Source organism: Miniopterus natalensis, chromosome 4 (genome assembly GCF_054644295.1).
Source record: "Miniopterus natalensis isolate mMinNat1 chromosome 4, mMinNat1.hap1, whole genome shotgun sequence".
NCBI lineage: Eukaryota > Metazoa > Chordata > Mammalia > Chiroptera > Miniopteridae > Miniopterus > Miniopterus natalensis.
The window spans coordinates 99,795,624-99,810,129 of NC_142084.1; the positions used below are offsets into that span (position 1 = coordinate 99,795,624).

At 52.7% G+C, this 14,506-nt stretch overlaps 1 protein-coding gene across 1 annotated transcript in view; it reads right to left on the reverse strand.

Moving 5' to 3' along the window:
• SUN1 (Sad1 and UNC84 domain containing 1) overlaps window positions 1–13,617 on the reverse strand; it is a 31,800-nt gene extending 18,183 nt beyond the window's left edge. Inside the window, exons 1-7 of the mRNA XM_016212967.2 lie at window positions 13,509–13,617; window positions 13,301–13,397; window positions 7,138–7,326; window positions 5,474–5,643; window positions 4,610–4,636; window positions 4,330–4,506; window positions 165–317 (exon numbers count right to left, since the gene is read on the reverse strand). Coding sequence (XP_016068453.2) covers window positions 165–317; window positions 4,330–4,506; window positions 4,610–4,636; window positions 5,474–5,643; window positions 7,138–7,326; window positions 13,301–13,377 — 793 coding nt within the window. The 5' untranslated portion in view covers window positions 13,378–13,397; window positions 13,509–13,617. The remainder of the gene's footprint in view (window positions 1–164; window positions 318–4,329; window positions 4,507–4,609; window positions 4,637–5,473; window positions 5,644–7,137; window positions 7,327–13,300; window positions 13,398–13,508) is intronic.
• Window positions 13,618–14,506: the final 889 nt, after the last annotated feature.

Below are 14,506 nucleotides of genomic sequence, written 5' to 3' on the forward strand. Positions count from 1 at the left end.
GCGCGGAGGCCCTCGCCAGCTCCCAGAGGAAGGGCAAAGCACCAGGAGAGATCTGGCTGAGGCCGCGAGCAGAAACGTGACCGTGCCACGCTGGGAAGCGCAGAGCTTTCTCCACCTTGAGAGCATAGCTTGGTGGAAAAAAGAGTAAGAAAGTAATTAAGTACCTTCTGATTCACAGCTTTTCAATTTGTAATTTTCTGATTCATAATTGAGCTTCATTAAAACCACTTGAAAAAGTTGCACTAAGAATGATGACAGAGACGCCGAAGTGAGCGTGGCCAGCCACAGAATCCTATCCACGCAGAAAGACGCACCGCCTATCAAAAAACCGTGAACACAGTTAATTCCCTCCCACAAGCCAACTCCTCCTCCCCTATCAGTCAGTCAAATAACTCGCTTCAGGCAAAGCAGACTCCGCTTTTTAAATGGACACCAGAGACCACAACCTGGAAGCCGTAATGACAAACGGCACCACCTGCGGTGACACGTCACCGCGACGAGGCAGAGCTGCCGACGCAAATCTCTCACCAGCAACTTCGTAACATACCCAATTTGAGACCATTTCACCCCAATCCTGTTCACACACACACTCTCCCACATTTAGATACTGCAGTAACCACTCCCCACCTGACCGCAGCCCACTTTCCTGCATCGCCTGCCAGGAGGACTGCAGGTAAGGCGTGTGCCTTCAAGGACGTGTCACAGCACTGGCAGGGGGGGCAACAGAAACAAACCACACAGCCTCGGGAGGCACCGCTCAGTCACGGAGGCTGGACCAAGGGGGCCTTGCCGCACTTGGCGCCTTTGCACTATGCCCGAGCTTCAGAAAACACCGTGTGACCCCCGAGACTTTTCTCCCATGAACCTGAAACGTGCAGGGTGATAGTCTGTAAGGTGTAGTCGCTGGAACTTTTTACCCCTGGAAAAGTTTCTTCACCGAGTGGCGGATGAAATACTTGCTTCTACGGGTCTAACACTGGGCCCCCCTTCCTCCCGCTCAGCAAAGCCCCCGTGGTCCAGAATACACGGCGTGAGGCCAGCAGGGAGGGGGACTCCGGAGCTGGAGCAATGCTAAAGAAATGAGACGAGAGCTTTGCTCGGCTTCGTAAAGCAGCGGCCGCTGGGGAACTGGCGCCTGTACGAGAGGACACACGAGGGCAGGGCTACCGGCTTCAAGCCCCTGCTCTGCACTCTGAACAGAGGCTGGAAAGGAGAAGCCATTTAGTAAGAGGTGATGCAGGGTCAGTCTCCCTGAGGATAAAACCCAAAGCCCCAATTTCCACCCATTAAGTTGAAGATGTAAAGAAGTGGAAAGAGTGTGGGCTGGAGACCCTGGTGGTGCCGCCTCGGGGCAGATGGGACAGCATTCGGGGAGTCGACAAGGAGAACCCACTGGAACTGCAGCTGTACGTAGCCCTTCTCAGCACGACGCTTACTGAGAAGCCGCTGGCTGGGACAGGGCTCCGATGCGTCTGAACTGCCAGCAATGGTGTCCTCAGCGGCGGTGCCTCAGCCAGCACCGCTCCTCCGTCAAGCTCGTCGCCAGGAGCCGAGCTGCTTGGCTCAGAAGCTGCCCGAGCAGTCGAGCACCCACAGGTGTGTCTGCGCAGTGGGCTCAGCTTCTGCAGCGACAAGCCCACCGCACGGCCGGGTGGCCCCAGCCCGAGCCTGCTCACCACCCACCGTGAGGCAGCAGACCCTCGGCCCTCGCTTCCCTAACCACGACGGCTGCTTCAATGGGCAGAATTCTGCTCTAAACCACCAGCACAACTCACAGTTTTTCAAAGGAACCACCCGCTTTTTTAAGTTAATTTACACCCTTTACTCAGGGACGTAAGTGCTGCCTTAGGGAACACAGAAGAGTCTGTCTTCAGATTCTAACTCCTGCTACTTCTGTGTGAACTACAACACAACAGCCTGGAGGCCAAGGGGGGCTGAGGGTGGTAAGGGCGCCGGGCACCCCTTTCGACACAGCCGCATGGCCGAGTCTCATCAGCACCCTGCTTTGTGGACTGTTTGATGGCCCAAGAAAAAGACTGTGAAGCCTTTTAAAGCCTTTTGATGGGAGGCGTTAAGTGAAGTGTATCTTAAGTCAATGAGGTTCCATACAACCACGCGCCCAGTGTGACCGCTGTGTCCGGGAACCTGGACGGCAGCCCAGCGTGGGTGGCCCTTGCTGGGAGGTGGGTGGAGGCGGGGGGGGGGGGGGGGGGTGAGTTAAGTGGATTTGATTTTCTCCCTCGCACAACTCTGTATTTTTCCAACGTTCTTCATCAACATTTTACTCACATCATCAGGGACAGACGCTTTAAGAGCGATATATTAGTTGGTTCTACAAATTACTGTTATAATCTAAAGCAGCAAAGGAAGCGATAACAGACACCCAAAGCAAATAAAAATATACCTGAAACTAATAAATAACACTGAATATAAACTGTAATAAAAAAGAAATAACAGCCCTGACCGGTCTTGCTCAGTGGTTAGAGCACTGGCCTGCGAACTGAAGGGTCCCGGGTTCGATTCCGGTCAAGGGCACACGCCTGGGTTGCAGGCTCCATCCCTGGCCCCAGCTGGGGCGTGTGCGGGAGGCAAGCAATCGATGTGTCCCTCTCACATCAATGTTTCTCTCTCTCTCTCCCCCTTCTACTCTCTGAAAAACCAATGGAAAAAATATCCTGGGGTGGGGATTTAAAAAAAGAAAGAAAGAATAGAGATAAAATATAAATATATATAAAACTTGTTTTCCCCTCAAAAACAGTCAAGAGTGATCTAAGCCAGGGCATTCAGTGACGGCTTTCCAGGGGCCACCCCCAGTCCACGCGTGGAGACATTCAGAGCATCGCTGAGCTCAGGACAGTGGCTGCTATGGACACACAGCTGTAACCTCTGCTCTGACCCGAGCGGAGGCCACGGGGAAGCAGCACGCGTTCCTAACACATCTGTGAGCAGCGTGCTCCCTCTCAGGGTAACACTGTTCAACGCAGCGATGGCGTGCGTCAACACAGCCTCAACGCCCGCTCCCCAGTGCATCTTGCGTGGGGAGCCCTGCGACAGCATCCTGCCGGCTCTATCGCTTTCCAGCAAGGTGCAGAGCTAGCTAAGCCTTTTGACAGCCTGCCCGGTGGGGACAGCCACGTGCCAGAGTCCCACAGGGCTGCCGTGAGGGTCCAGGAGACACTGGGGCAGAGCCTGTGCTGGGCTCCACATGGCAGTGCAGGTTCGATGCGACCCCCGTGTTAGAAGGGAAGTCCTCCTGTTGAGTCTACCCGCCCCTCTCCTTCTGCTTTCCTAGTGCGTGGTAGGACGGCTGGGATGCCAGTAACGCCACAGCAGACAGAGCCAGAAGCGTCAGCAGCTGCGACAAGACCGCTCAGTCCTGGTACCATTGTCCCTTATGTCCAATCATCTGAGAAATGGTCACTGAGCGCCCTCGTGGCCGGGCACAGCCAGGAACACGGTAAACCAGACACTGCCCTATCTGCTGGCACTTCCCCATGCCTCGTATCACCTGCGCGCATGGCTCCAGGCTTGCCGGGCAGACCAGCTCTTAGACTGAGCACGCCAGGAGCATACCAGAAATGAGGCGATGCAGGTTTCAAGTCTAGGGCTCCCTAACCTCCCCATGTGCACTTGAGCAGTGACCATGGGGCAGTAAGTCAGGCTGACGAGGGCCTGGGCCAGCAGAGGCGCTGCAGCCACCCCATGGAATCTGGAAGGGGACCAGGAGGAAGCCCCACAGGATGGTGTGCAAGGCCGGCTACAGTTGTGACAGCCACACGGCTCCAGAGCCCTCTCCAAGGACGTGTGTTCCAGCCACTGCAGCCAGGACTCTGACGTCCACCTGGCTCGCCAGTGGCAGTGGCTACACACTGGGAGTCCATGAAATGAGAGCTGCCACCTCAACAGGGCCAGTGCTGAGCTGCCTGCAAGCCTGAAGTTCCCTTGGTCATGGGCTCTAGAGACCAGGGGACGAGGGGCCTCACTCCCACCGGCACAAACCCCTCTGGTACCGAGGAGCGAGCAGCACATGGAGCCGCTCCTCCGGTGCATGTGCGCGTCTGAGAGTGACCGCAGTTCCACTGGTTTCATCTAAGTACAAATTTACAGTTTCAGGGACTCCTCGGGACAGAAGCACTGACTGTAAAACAGAAGCTGAAAGAGTGAGAAGGAACCAAGCTAACTTTTGGTGCGTTTCTTAACCTTGTGCAGGATGACCGAGTCCAAGTCTACGACAGGAGGAGTACGGGGGCTGGGCCTTCAACACCAGGTTTGTAAGAGGGGCTGCAGCACATGAATTCTTTTTCTAGCTCTTAAATGAGTGAAACTTACGTTTCTGACTCCTGTCCCTCGAGTACACCCTGGAGGTGGCGCCAAGGGCGGTGGCATGCCCGGGGACCGTGTCCTGGCGCTCGGACAGCAGGCTGCAGGCCCTGCACGTGTAGCCGTTGCTCCAGGATGCATCTGCGGCCATGTTGCCATTTCCCTGAACGGCAGCTTTATTTCCACCTGAAGGTTTCAAAAAGCAGAGGGAGCCCGTTTCTCAGTCTGTGGAAACCCAACAAAAACTTGCATCTTAAAAGGCAGGGGCGAAAAGGACTGAAGTCATTACCTTTAAGATCTCCATCATCATCAAGACCTAGAACACACACATATTTTTGCAGTTGAGCGCAAATGATCGAAACAGCAAAACTCACTCAAAAAAGGTTACAGTGGTTAATAAGTCAGCATCGTGGCACTGGTCAAGATTTACCTCCTAAAATGCCTAAAACTGACAGGGATTTCTCCACACACACACACACACCTTCTTCTGACTGAGGTGGGAGGACGTCTCTGATCTGCACCCGCACAACCTGCGCTAAGGACGCAGCGCGCTGGGGAGGACTCGCGGGGCAGGCCCCGCTCTCAGACACGGCATCCCTAGCCCACACGTCCTCTGTCAGCTGCCTCGCGTCCCCAAAGTAGCACTAAACTCCTGGAACAAATCTGGGTCTCCCGGTCTTCTCCAAGGGCCGGCCAGGACCCCAAGGGGACAGGGCCACAGCTCTGTGCCCGTCACAGTGTCACTCCCACAGTACGGCATTCCTACAGGAAGGGACTGCACTGGCTGCCTCCCTCAAGTCAGCGTAGCGACAATTCCAGTCACTGTCTACACTGGGTGCTGTCCAATGAGTCAGAAACACTGTGCCTGCCTCGCCACCAAGCGCCGCCTGGAACCTCAAATCACGCTGGTGATTGCACAGCGACTGCTTAAACAGCCCACAAAGCGATGCCCTCAGCACAGCTGTCCTCGCTCACTACCTGACAGCAGACGACTGCGCACCGAGTGCACCAGCAGCACAGCCCGGGGCGGCAGCTGAGGCAGCTTCCACGTCTGCATCCCTGAGTCCAGAGGAAAACTCTGATCTTCCTGGACTCCATTGGCCATGACCTCCTCCTTCCAGAGCAATATAAGAACCAACTGCAGACAACTCACCCCAGAAGTGGTCCACTCTGGTCTGCTCTTGGATAAGAGACTCGTCCAGCACGGGGGGCCGTGGGCAGGCCGTGCCCTGCGGACCACCGCTCTGGCGGGCAGCAGCCTGCCTCGAGTGGCGGTTCACACTGAAGGCCAGCTTGCTCGCGTTTCTGCGCTGCTTTGTGGTTCTGAAAGGAAGGAATGGGGAACAAGGCGTAGACTTTTTCTTGTAAAAGAGAATGTATTTTACCCACACAAAACCTCTGACAACAAACACAGCATTTTAAAAAACATGTCTTTATTGCTTTCAGAGCAAGAGAGAGAAACATCCATGATGAGAGTCACGGACCGGCTGCCCCCTGCACGCCTCCGACTGGGGATCGAGCCCACACCCTGCATGGGCCCCGACCTGGAATCAAACAGTGACCTCCTGGTTCGCGGGTCAACACTCGACCGCTGAGCCACACCAGCCGGGTTAAATAGCATTTTTAAGGCAGCATCTTTTTACATCTTTGCTGTAATGAAATATCGATTGATCTGGATCAGGATGTCCTAAGCTGGGGTCCAAGAGCTCTTTCTAAAACTAGTGGTTAAAACTTAAAATAACCTAAATATAAAAACAGCCTAAGTATAAAAATAAAAAAGTATATGGTTTCTAAATTTAACCCTCCCTTCCTTTTTAAGTCAAGGGGCCACACACTCATACACACCCCCTTCCACTTCTCAGTCACCAGGAAAGACATTAAGTCCAGTAGGAAAGCCTGTAATCTAAAGTAATTTCCACACTCACACTAAGCACATATGACAAAGATGAAGGCCTTGAAAACTACTGTTTTCAGACACTGCACATGGCTAGGACCAAGGGCAGACGCCCCCTTGCGGGAACAGTGGTGGGTGAGAGCAGGTGGCGTTAGGAACCGGTCACAGCTGGGTGTTCTCACGCCAAGCACCAACTGTATTCACCTGCAGCTCTCGGGGCTCCTTCATGTATCTCCCGGGTGGAGGTAGGTACAGAACTTCATTCTCTAAACTCCGAGGTGACAGTGACAAATGCACTGAGTGGACTCCTCACGGGAGCAGGGCTGCAGACACCATTCCAGCCCCACTGTGCCCTCGGCATCCTATCCTAACAGCCACCATCCCCGTTCCTGAGAGAAAGAGCCCTTTAGGGGAAGCTGGTCACTCCCACCTGAGCGGCCCACAGGAGACCTGTCATGTTCACTCTCTTTCTCCAATGCACACAGACCTTGCCCACTTGTGCTCCTTCTGGGTACAGAAGTGGTGAAGGGTGCCCCAGAGGTCATGGGCACAGGTAAGCCTGTTAGTACACACGGCTTTTAGTATACAGACTGGCTGCAATGGCCCTGCACCCTGAACAGCCTCTGGTGGCACAGCTGAGGGTCCGGTCCTGCTGCGAAGGTGATGGTGCCCACGTGACGATACCCACACCCTCTCCTGGCTTTCAGAACTGGAAAACCTTGACTGCAGAACACCAACACCGACAACCCACTCATTCCATAGCCCTTGTCAGCCCCTATTCGTGGCAAAGCCACACAGCCACATGTGGATCTGTGTGCGCTCATGTCCTCAAATTCAAGAGGTTGGTCTTTTGGGCCAACAGGCATGTGTGTTTGGCTCTAGTTGGTGTTAACACATGTGTGAGCACAAAGGAGTGGGCTCACCTGGCTGCTGTGTCCTTCAGGGAGGCCGTGTTGCTGGGGCAGGAGTCAGCATCCCCCACCTGGCCACCCTCAGTGCCGTACGTGGTGGTGGCCAGGCGCAAACTACGCCGGGACATTCTTGGAGAATCAAACACAGGGTCCAATCTGTGCTTGGTCTCGAAATCCAGAGCATCAGAAGAGTAACTTGAACTGGAAGGAAAGGAGGAGTCAGTGATGAGCAATGCTCACGGCATTGCTTTTAAACAGGCCAGACCTACAGTGAATGTCAGAACAGCCATCACAGTGTGACAACTTTTCTACAAAGCAAAATAAGCTGCACCCAGAGCAGCACAGTGAAATCCGCTCCCCTGGCGCCCCTGCTTCTGTCCAGAGCTGACCCCGAGAACTGCTCTGTACCGTGCTGCCTTCACGAGGATCCCACCTATGGGAACCCTGTCACCACGCCCGAGGAAGCAGCAGAGACGGCGACCGCTCCGTGGCGGGAAGCCCAGGCACACAGTGGCTAGGTGAACCCATGTCAGCAGAAAAGGAGGAGGCAGGTGACTGACCGTCAGCGCTATTGTGCCTCTAACTCACCACCAAGCTGGAGACAAACCTGTGACCTCACTTCAATCCCTCCCATGAAATTACGTAAACCACAAGTCTGGTCCTTCTGTGTTGTTGGCAGCCTTTTCCAAATCAAGAAGCATTGACTGAGCACCTCCTCTGTGCCACCTCGGGGTGGGGACCATACTTCCTGACCTGCGGGCCAGTCCAAGTGGCCCGAGCATGCCACCCAGCAGGGAGTCACCACCCAGCAGGGAGGAGAGAGGTGAGCACAAGTCACCGTGAGGAGGGGGAGGGAGAGGACACAGCTGAGGACCTGCAGACCCAGGCGCGGAGGGTGGGGAGGCTGGGAGTGCCACACCTCGCACAGGCACCACGGGAGAGGTGCTGTGAGATGCCCGGGGGCACACCCTCGGGGTGGTGGGAAGCAGCCCCTGCTCAGGAGGCAGCCATGGGAAGGACTTGGAAATCTGAGTGAAGTGAATGAGCTTAAGAACATTTTGCATTATATTTAATACTATAAAAATTGTTTCAAAATAGTTTCAGAATCAAATTCCTCCTAAACTCATTAGATCTGACACTAGAACATTCTGACACTACATCAGTCATAGCAACAGTAGCTGACACCATCGGCGTCATGTGATCACAGGTCTCAGACACGCCACACAGGCCTTCGGAGGCTGTTCGTGTGACCTGGAGGCTGGAGTGGGGAGGCTGCAGGAGCCATGCTGAGTGTGCAGCGAGGATGCTAAGCACGTAATTTTAGTACAGGCTGGAATAGCGTTAGTTTTCTTCCAAAATATTTTATACAACTATGATCTTAGTTTAAGAAAAGCATGTTATTTCAAATCAGGATTCATCATGTAGGTATGGACGGCACCCTCCACCATGGGTTTAAATGAGGCCCTCGAGGAACAACTAGACCTCAGGAGGGACAGGTGACAGCCAGGTCTGCCCCCGTCGAGGTGACTCGGCATGGTCAATCCAGAGGGGCAGGCACACCCCCAGGGGGCGGACAAAGGGCACAGACTCGCTCCCCGAGCTCCCCCAGCAGGCCCTGCAGACACAACTTGGGGGGGGCGGGGGGCGGGGAAGCCGCTAGAAGAATGTTTGTAACAGCAGCCTATGCAGACCATCCATGGGGGGGTAAACAGGACACCCCATATTCCCTAAGCTGGAGGCTGTCGGAAACCTAGAAGGTGGTCTGCACCTCCCCTCACAGGAAGACTCCCAGACACAGCGTTAAATGAACAAGGAAAGTACCATCTATACTGAAACAAACTAGAAACAAAACCACATCTTCTTACACATAAAGCAGAGACCTGGAAGGCTTTCTTCAAAATGGTCAAAGACCTACCCGCCCCCGTTACACCAGGGCTAAGATTCACAGCAGGGGGGCGAGGGCAGGGCAGGGCAGGGCAGGGCAGGGCAGGGCAGGAGGGTGGGCTCAGCCCTGCTTCCACAGGCCCACAGCCCAGGAAGAACAGAAGCTGCCTGCCCTCTGGCCCTGGGCTGGAGTCCCAGCCATCCTCAGAAACAGGCTCCTCCAGACAGATGTCCCGGAGCTCCAGCGGAAAGAGCCAAACGTCTGTGGAGACGTGAGGCACCGGGCACCCACCCAGGCAGCACAGTGTCAATGTGGTGTTCACGCACTTTACTGGTTTTACGTGAAGCCGGGAGTGGGGGCACAAAATTGTAAACTGAGGATGAGAGAGAATTAGTGACATAACTGGGAGATAAAAAAGACACTATAGCCTGGCCAGCGTGGCTTAGCAGTTGAGCATCAACCTAGGATCCAGGAGATCACGGTTCGATTCCAAGTCACCTGGGTTGTGGGCTCCATCGCCAGTAGGGGGCGCGCAGGAGGCAGCCGATCAATGACTCTCATCACTGATGTTTCTCTCTCTCTCTCTCTCTCTCCCCCTTCCTCTGAAATCAATTAAAAAAAAAAAAAGACACTACAGCCCTGGCTGGTTTGCCCAGTGGTTAGAGCATCAGCCCACAGACTGAAGGGTCTCGGTTCAATTCCAGCCAAGGTCATGTGCCCCAGGTGCAGGCTCGATCCCCACCCCAGTTGGGGTGCGTGTGTGAAGCAACCAATCGCTGTCTCTCTCACATCGATGTTTCTCTCCCCCCCTCCCCACTTCTCTCTCTGAAAAAACAACAGAAAAAATATCCTCAGGTGAGGATTAAAAAAAAGGCAGCCCAGTGGGCGTGGCCCAGCAGCTGAGCATCAGCCCGGGACACAGGAGGCCTGGGACACAGGAGACCGTGGCTAGATTCCTGATTAGGGCACACGCCCGGGTTGCGGGCTTGATCCCGGATGGGGGTGTGCAGGAGCCGGCCGATCAATGACTCTCATTGCTCTCTCCCTCTCCCCTCCTCTCTCTGAAGTCAATAAAGATGCTATATTTAAAAAAAGACAATATAGACGGAATGCCACAGACACATTCTAGAGTCTGAGGTTTCAGTTTGGTCTCTCATCAGTTATGCACTTTACTGACACACACTGCTCTTTTAAAAATCTGTTTAGATGCACTTTTAATGAAACGATTGAGAGAAATCTACTGCAGTTGAAAGCTGGAAACAATATGGACACTGGGCAGTGAGCCAGCTGGGACGCAGCTAAGACCCTGCCAAGGCTGCCCCATGAATGGGTCTGTGGGCCAAGCAAGGGGTGTGCAGTGACCGTCTCAAGAACCCGGACACACTCGGAGGTTCAGAGGTTTGCTTATCTGCTTATCTACCCCAAAAGCTACACCCTGAAGTCCCAAACGCCAGCCTCACGCTCTGACCCTTCGTCACCTCTCTCTCTGGACCTTCCACCACAGTGTCCTTCAGCCCCACAGGCTCTCCATCCCCGTGATCATCGTGGCCTCCTGGCTGCGGCGCCCTGCCCCGCTGGCCTGGCCATATCCCCAGCAGGCGAGCTGCACAGCTCTCTGTTCAGTTCTAGACTGCTGCAAGCAACTGGAGGTCGGGCACCCTCCCGCTGTCCCCACCCTCGCAGGTCCTCGCTCCTGCCTGGCAACCTGTGCGGGGCCACCTGGTCCCTGGTGCTCACAGCCACTAACTCTGTCCCCTCCTCACTTCCAGCTTCACCACGCCCTGCCTCCACCTCCGGCTCTCTAGTCAAGGCCCTGCTTCTTTCCCCACCTCGGTGAATGTGCATCTGTCTTTGAAGGACCCGCAGTCACGCTGCCAAGCTACAGTGCAGGGAACCCTAAAGCCCACCCGTGGGCTCCGCAACGAGCCTCCCACTTTCTGAGCCTTACTGTCAGATGCCTATTCTCGCTGCCTTCAACCTCTCTCTACGGCTTCTTACCATCAGCGTCCAGACATGCCCCCGTGCCCCCATAAAATAAATAAGCCCAGCTCGCCCTTTCTTCTCCCATCCGCCGACTTGTTGGAAAAGGTGCTGCTCTCACTCCTCACCAGCTTCAGTCTGTCTGCCTGAAGGACCATGTGCCGGCTTTGCCAGTGATTCCTGTGGGCTGAGCTCGCTGCGCCGGCCCTCGCCCTGCCCTCGCCCTGCGTGGCCTTCCAGCAGCATCTGACCGGCTGATTACCCCCTCCCTCCTTGGAACACACTCTCCTCTTGCACAACCAACAGCCATTCCCCCCACCTTTCTTTCTGGTTGGAAACCAACTTCCCCAGAGATTGAAAATGCCAGCCCCCGTTCCCCAGCCTGGCCTGCACCCAGGTGAGCGGCTCCTGGGGGCATCCCTCCCTGACCAGGGCAACGCTGCCCAGCGGCTGCCATTCCCCTCCCAGGAGGAGGGATGGGACTTCAGTGAGTGGGGCCAGCGGATGGCACTGACCAACCTCCACACCTGGGGGAGAAGCAGACACCAGGCACCTCCCCTCAGAACACAGCAGGAAGTGCCCGCTGCCCTGTAGTCACGGCAACCCACCAACGGAAACCCGGAGCTGACCAAATCTCTACATCTAACTACAGGGACAGGAAAGCAGATGCAGACCCAAGACACAAATTACCCAAATGAATGTGAGAATCCTGTTTAGGTTGATTTAAAAAAAAAAAAAAAGTTGTTAAAAAAAATGAAGATCTGAGAAACTGGAGCACTGACTCGGTGTCTGATATATTCAGGAGCTATTTTAAATCACAGGGGCTCTGTTACAATACTGGCACTTTGGATGAGATCTGCTTCACAACAGTGCACTGGGGAGAGCGAGAAGGGAGACCGGTGCTGGGACTGCTGAGCCAGGTGAGAGGCAGAGGGCCCGACAGTCTCCACAGCAGGAAAACACTCTAATGGAATTAACGGAATGACCACTGAGACTGCACAGAGCAGCGGGCCAGGAGCACAGTCCCCAGCAGTGAGAGGTGAGCAGACCATGAGCCAGGGGACAGGGGAGCTGGAAGGGGGTCTGAAGGACAAGGCAGGGAGAACAACTTTTCAGAACGACACCCCCATTCTTCACACTGCAGCATCCTGTCCTTCCCAGCACAGACCTGGCTATGCTCCTCCTTGTTAAAACCCTTCCCTGGTTTCCCACTGCCCTCAACAAGATCCCGGCACAGCCTGCAAAGCCACACCTGCCGGCCTGCCCTTCCTCTCACTGCTCCTCCACCCTCATCGCCCCACCTCTACCTCAAGGAAGGCTGTCAGTTAATGAAATTAACAGTGTCGCTGTCCCAGGGTAGAGATCCAGGCACGTGCATGTTTTAAAAACTATATTTAAAATAGATTATAAAACTAAAAATAAATTAGCAAGAATAATTATTTTTATGCTCTACAATACAGAATAAGGAATGGTTTACTTGTGTTGGCCCACTCAATTTTTTCTAAAATACTACAGGACTTTTAGCAGAAAAAGAGTCTGTTTCTACAGAAAGTGTGACATGATCTAGAATTGTGAACAAAAACTCAATCATTAAATGTGAGATTTGACTACTGCTGTTAAAAAGTACTCTCCTTAAAATATCCTCCAATTTTCTTAGTTTCCATTACATTTTACCCTTAGAAAACAGCCATTGATAAAATTATATAGCATTTTCCTGTGTGCCTTAAACACTGTGCCAGGGTGCAAAGGTTTTCCAACTGCCAATCAGGTCCATAATGTTATAATAAGTTTCATTTCAATCCTTTCTATTTTATAAACTAGAAATGCAAAGGACAAGTCAGCAACTTTTCAGACTCAACTTCAGGCCTCAGTGTTACATCAGAACACGAACAAAAGCAGAAGACTGCGCACCTGACCATATCCTGCTCCTGAAACCTTGGCTTTGTCTCACTGTCTGCGATGCCTCCTCTCAAAGGCAACCTTTTCTGGGACAGCTCGGTTAACTGTGAGATACCCAGCCATCCATATAAATCCCAAATCCCAACCATGACTACAAGACTATTCTCGAGACCACAGCCCTTTGGGTGGAGTCTGAAACAGCGATGTTTGCAATGAGTAACCAATGAGTCATCACAAACGTAGTTTTCAAAACAGCAATTTCCATGTCAGTTTGGTAATTTCATAAAGCCACAGTATAACATAAAGTTTATAGATATTTTCTCTTTCTAAATATAACATTTGGCTGCAAGTCCCACAGAGGCCCTATTAATCAATGGCATTCGAGAAGTGACAAAACACACACACGCTCACCTGAGTGCATAGGTGTAGCCAGTGTTCTCGGGCACACACTGAGGAGGCGTGTATATGTGGAGCCGAGAAAAGTCCATGTTCACGATCTCAAATCATACTGCAGAAGGTGGGAGAAAGTAAGTCAGGGTTAGGGTCAGAGCACACGCAGAGGCCCTGACTGCTGGGGCCAGCCTGGTCCACACACAACCGACCGACCATCACTATCTACCTGAATGAAGAAAGCCGGCAGAGCGGTGCTTTGCTTTTTATCTTTAAGTCAGAGGAGGGTTTCTCATAATTACAGGTCGAGTGCAGGACACTCTGTTAGATGCAGTCCCCTGGAATGATACACCCATAAAAGCACTGGGGGAACCCCTGGATCGACTGACTTACAATGATGAAAACTGGGCCCTTTCAAAAGACTGGGAACCCATTTCAAAACGTGTTCTTAAATTCCCGAAGGTGGCAAACGTTCTCGTTCTTCTAAGATAAGTCTCGTTGTTGTTAATTAAAACAGAACGAGTTCTTACTGCGCGGTTGAGAAGCACTCCTGTACTGTGCTTCCCTAGACAGCGGAGTTTTCAGAGTCAGAAACTGTGGGACAACAAATAGGCTTTAAGGCACTGTTTATACTTTTACCTTTCTCCAAAAGAAAACAGGTTGTTTTTAATTTAAATTAAAAAGTGTCAAGCACTGTTTTTCAGGCTGTCACCTGATTTCTTTGGAATCACTCCAACTTTCCTCTGGCTAAAAATACCCTCCCCCAAATGCACACACATGCACATACACATGCACGCACACATACGCACACACTCCAATTTTTCTTTAAAAGCTCACAGTAGTGTGTGAATCACCATCTGTTGCTGAGTAATCTAAAGGAAAATAAAAGTAAAAATAAAGACCATCCTCCACAAAAATACTTATGTATAAATGACTGATTTCTACAGAAACAGAACCACCCTAAAATTTGTATGAAACAATGAAGACCCTGAATAGCCAAGCAATCTTGGGAAAGAACAAAGCTGGAGGCATCATGCTCCCTGATTTCAAACTGTATCAAAAAGCTACAGTAATTAAAACAGCATGGTACTGGCATAAAAACAGATGCCTAGATTAATGGAATAGAAAGCCCAGAAATAAACCCTCGCACACATGACCAATTAACTTATGACAAAGAAGTCAAGAATATACAGTAGGGAAAAGACAGTCTTGTCAGTAAGTAGCTGA